Source organism: Penaeus monodon, chromosome 7 (genome assembly GCF_015228065.2).
Source record: "Penaeus monodon isolate SGIC_2016 chromosome 7, NSTDA_Pmon_1, whole genome shotgun sequence".
Lineage (NCBI taxonomy): Eukaryota > Metazoa > Arthropoda > Malacostraca > Decapoda > Penaeidae > Penaeus > Penaeus monodon.
Genome location: NC_051392.1, coordinates 24,605,076 through 24,610,075, shown reverse-complemented (window position 1 = coordinate 24,610,075; position 5,000 = coordinate 24,605,076). Strand labels below are relative to the sequence as shown.

Below are 5,000 nucleotides of genomic sequence, written 5' to 3'. Positions count from 1 at the left end.
AGCTCGGGGAAGCTGTACTCCACCTGGGGGGGTTCGTCCTCCAAGCAAGCGCCCCAGTCGCGGCTGCGGGAGGGAGTGAGAGATCGCAGGCGCTCGTGAGAGACTGCAGGCGTGTGTGTGCGTGTGGTCGCGCATATTAAATAACACTGAACGGCGTGGCTGTGTTTAGTCATTAATGATTTGGTGTAATTAATCCGTGTGTTTGTAGGGTTGGAGATCGCGTGTGAATCCATACTTTACACGGAATGTATGGCATCAAAGTGAATATTAATGCACACCCGCAGCTAAGATAAGAATTAATCCAGAAAAAAAATAACCTTTCATAATGAAATCTAAAGAAGTGCAATTAGAATAAGGGCGTGTGATTATAACTTAAACAGTACTTTGGGGTAACACACACAAAAAAAAAAAAAAATGTTGAAAAAGGTATGGGTGAGAGAGAAAAAAAATCCAAGACAAGTTACTGACATTTCGCCTTCAATTTATAAAATCAAAACGAAAATTCCAGTCATCCATTTCTCTTTGTGAAATGATCCAAACTCATCCATAACTTTTCCGTAAAAAAAACATTCAACATTCATAGTGGGAGATGCAGCGTTCCACAATAGTAAGCAAGAAACATTCAAGGTTTGCGCTGAAATTTGAGCTGAAGTCTCGAGGTACGATTTTTGCTCTTGCTCCCTGGTATCGAATTTATGGATTATCAAATTCAATCAAATTCAAATTAAAAACGAATAAGAAACTATTCACGGCATTCAAAAGTTCCTAAAGTCAAGCGGTAAACTGAATATATATGAAAGATCAACGAATATAATCAAATGCAACTCCTACGCGTTGTTTTCATGATCACACGAGGCTATAAAGGCAGAATGTGACCTTCGCTTGGCACCCACAGCTTGCTACGGAGGCCAGGCGCAAGTCACGCTGCGTGGGCGGTCGGGCGGCCGCTACCTTGACGTGCGCCGGTGGTCCCTCAGGTAGGCGGGGGGAGGAGCTTGATCTATCTATCTATCTATCTATCTACTTACATAAATGTATATATACATATACATATACATAAATAATCTCTCTCTCTCTCTCTCTCTCTCTCTCTCTCTCTCTCTCTCTCTCTCTCTCTCTCTCTCTCTCCTCTCTCTCTCTCTCTCTCTCTCTTGTGTGTGTGTGTGTGTGTGTTGTGTGTGTGTGTGTGTGTGTGTGTGTGTGTGTGTGTGTGTGTGTGTGTGTGTGTGTGTGTGTGTGTGTGTGTGCGTACGTGTGAGCGTACGTGTGTGCGTACGTGTATGTGTGCGTGTGTCTGGACAAAAATACCTGTAACAACTAAACGCCACAGACAACAACATTAGTGATAGCGTTCAGAAACAAACAAATCTTGACAGCGACCGGGAGTGCGTACAGTACATAAAATCACAAACAGAAACACTTCCTCCCGCTTGCTTCCTCTCACATTGAGTTCACCCTTTTGCTTTTATCACCCTGTCTCCTCCCCTTCCTTTCCTCCCCTCTTCTCTCTATCCTCCTTTCTTCATTCCTTGTCGTCTATGTTTCCTCCTAGTTTCTTTCTTTCCCTTTCTATCCCTCTGCATTTCTACTCCACCTATTTCCCTTCCTATCTTTTAACTCTATCCTCTTCCATTTCCTCTTTCCCTCTCTTCGCCTCCGAAACTTTACATTCCCACTTCTCCTCTACTTCTCCTTCTCTCATCGCCTTTACCCTTTCTGAACTTTCCTCGCCTCTACCCTCTACCCTATTTCCTCTCCTTCCCTTTCTCCGCCTCCCTGTCCCCCCTCCCCCCCTCTACTGCCAGGTGGCGCAGGTGGTGCAAGTCCCTCCAACCCGACTGATTAAGTTCGCCTCGCCTCGGGTTACCAGCTTTCCCGCGCTCCGTTGTTCCGACCCGCGTCACTCGATACGCTTCGGAGTCGTTCAGAGATGGTTATCGTTTCCTTGTATTCGTTTAAAAAATCGACCTCGCTTTGTCCCGCTGTTGGGGCTTGGGGTTTTTGAGGGGGTGGGGAGGGTAGAGGGGAGAGGGGAAGGGAGAGGGAGAAGACTCGTTTTTAAGAGCTTCCTTTAATCCCTCCCACCCTCCCTCCTTTCTTCCCTCCTTCCTTCCCACCCTCCCTCTCTGCATCCTTCTTCCCTCCCTCCCTCCCTCCTCTCCTCGTTCCCTTCTTCCCTCCCTCCCTCCTTCTTTCCCAGTCTCCCTCCCTGCTTCCCTCATCCCTCCTTCCCTCTCTCCCTCCTTCTTTACTTCCCTTTCTCCCTCCCTCCTTCCTTTTCACCCTCCCCTCTCTCCCTCCCTAGTCTTGTATCTATTACCCCTTGACTCGCCACAACTGTTTACGTAGCGTCTATGACCTGTTCGCGTCAACAGGAACACCTTCATCCATTAGCGTGGCACTCAAGCGTCACTTTGCTAATGCCTTGGAGGAAACGCACACCAGGCCGCTACAGGGCTGCCAACTCCTTTGAGTGTGACGGAGAAGTGGACACCTCTCAGAGCTCTGAGGTTGTTTGGGGCTGACACTTAAACACATAGTTAGATAGATAGATATATAGATTGACAGATAGATAAGAATAGGAATAGATAGATAAATGAATTAATAAAAATCTTTCTAAGAATACTTGATAGATTTTCGATGAAAAGGGAGAAATGCTTGATAATAATGGCTTTATGCGCAAAGCTCTCGACATCTCATCTTCCGTGGAAACTTTCTGAAGCAAATAAAGCAGGTTGACAAAAGTTCTGAACGTTTGCCATTACACCGAGATGTTGAAGGGGAGCTTGTAAATTCTCAAGACTTCACTGAAATATTGAACGAGTTGGCGAAACTTCTGCAAAATATTAATGAAGCAGTGCTACCAATCTCCTCTAGACCGTGAGAAACGGGGCTACAAACACTCCATATCTGATAAACTTCTTGTCCTTAAAAAAAAAAATGTAATCATGACTTTTAACCATTATTTACCAAACATCTCAAACACAAAAGATAAAGACAACCCATATTCCTCGTAAGCGATGAAGCATCTGTGACAGCTTTCCAGGCAGTGATGAAACAATATTGCCAACAGACATAACCAAGACACAAGACAGGGTTGCCATATACCTGACAGCATTCCTGATACGCAAAGAAGGCAGTTACATCCATCATCGAGACATTTATAGATGCTAATATTCCTCCGTGGAAATAAACTGAACCGATTAGAGTGAATATGTGCATTAAAGTATCCTTGGTTAAGCGTAAGGTACAACGTGGTCCAACAGTGAATGAAAAGAAATTATATACAGAGCATATTGCCAGTGAATAGAACATCTGATGAGTATTTGTAATGAGATTGTTCATGTTAGGATGATGATGATGATGATTCGATGACAATAATTGGCCTACTAAATTAATTATCAATGACTGATGACGTTATCGGCGCCGAGGACCACCTAGACTGCCTGACGCGGGTCTGCGCCTCCTGCACCTCGCCCGTGGCCCGCCCGGCCTTCTCGCACTCCATGAAGCCTCGGATGCCTTCTGACTTCCCTCTTCGCCCTCTCCTTCATCCTCTCCCTCTATCCTATTTTCTTCTTCTCCCTCTTCGCCTTCCTCATCCTCTTTCTCTCCCACTTTGCCTTCTCCTTCCACTTCTCGCTCTTCCCTGTCCTCTTACTCTCCCTCTTCGTCTTTTCCTTCATCCTCTTTCTCTCTCTCTTCACCTTCTCCTTTCTCCTCTCCCTCTCCGTTATGCTCTTCCTCTCCTCTTCGCCTTTTTCTTCATCCTCTTTCCCTCCTCATATTCCTCTCACTCTTTCCTTCTTCTCCTTCATCCTCTTTCTCTTCTTATTCTCTGTCTCTCCCTCTCAAGTCATATTCAGGTTGCTGACTTTTCCCTCGTTATCTCCCTTTTGCTTCTGCGTTTATTCCATTGTTAATCATCTATTATTCTTAGTTTTTTTCTCCACTTTTCATCAGAGACAGAGAGAATGAGAGAATGAGTGAGCAAGGGAGAGCGATAGCGACAGCGAAAGAGAGAGAGAGAGAGAGAGAGAGAGGAGAGAGAGAGAGAGAGAGAGAGGGGGGGGGGGGGGTAGAAAGAGAGACTGGGAGAGAAAAGGAGAGAGGGAGAGGGAGAAGAACCAGGGCCAGAGAAAGAGAGGATGGGAGAGAGAGGGAGAGCAACAGGGGCATAAAAGCGAAGGGAAGGGCGGGCGAAGCGCAGAGATCGACCTTGAGCTCAACACGAAAGCCTCGACGATCACTGGGCGGTTAATGGCCACTCAGGGTGACAAGACCAGCGCCTCCCGAGCGGCGAGTAGCGCTAGCAAAAAGGACAGTCTCGTAGCGGCAGAGGAAACGAGCGGAATGATAGCTTGTGGGCGTGTGGGCGAGGAATGGTAGCGGTGGTGGTGACGGTGTTATCGTGAGAGGTGGTGTAGGAATGCAGGTGCCGGTGTCATCACCTTTGCTGACGATGACAGGGGCGAGGCGGTGGTGTCGACAACAACAGAGTGCGTATTTCCTGCCTACCTTGTCACTAGGTGGGGGTCGTGTGTAGGGGGGGAGGGGGGTTGTTGCTCGGTGAGGTGAAGTGGTTGACAACACCTGCGGCATGGAAGGGGGGGGGCGGAGGGGAGGAAGGGGGAGGACGGGGAAGGCTCAGACGGAGGGGCAGGAGGAGGCTGGAGGAGGAGGAGGGGGATGAAAAGTAGGGAGAGGGAGTTGGGGGAGTAGGAGGGAGGTAGAGAAGAAAGAGGAGGGGGGAAGGAAGAGAAGGAGGGAGGGGGAAAGGTAAAGAGGAGGATAGGGGGGAGGGGAGGGGGATGGGGTGAGTCAGCAAGGGTATTCTGAGGACAGCTCTTTCTCCTTCCTTGCTCGTTCTCCTATTTCTCGTTTGTTCTCCTTACCCTTCCTCCTCCTCCTTTTGCGCATTCTGACTTGATTTAATCTTCGTCTTCTTGCTTTCCTTTCTCGCCTCATTCATTTCCTTCCTTTCTCTTCCCTTCCCCCTC

The 5,000-nt window shown here is 47.7% G+C and overlaps 1 protein-coding gene across 1 annotated transcript in view; it reads right to left on the bottom strand.

Annotated features, from left to right (window-relative positions):
• The window catches only part of LOC119575135 (A disintegrin and metalloproteinase with thrombospondin motifs 7-like), a 116,084-nt gene that overhangs the window by 12,268 nt on the left and 98,816 nt on the right, over nt 1–5,000 (bottom strand). The window contains exon 11 of the mRNA XM_037922568.1: nt 1–63. This exon is cut by the window's left edge and continues 184 nt beyond it. Within this exon, the coding sequence (XP_037778496.1) occupies nt 1–63 (63 nt within the window). The remainder of the gene's footprint in view (nt 64–5,000) is intronic.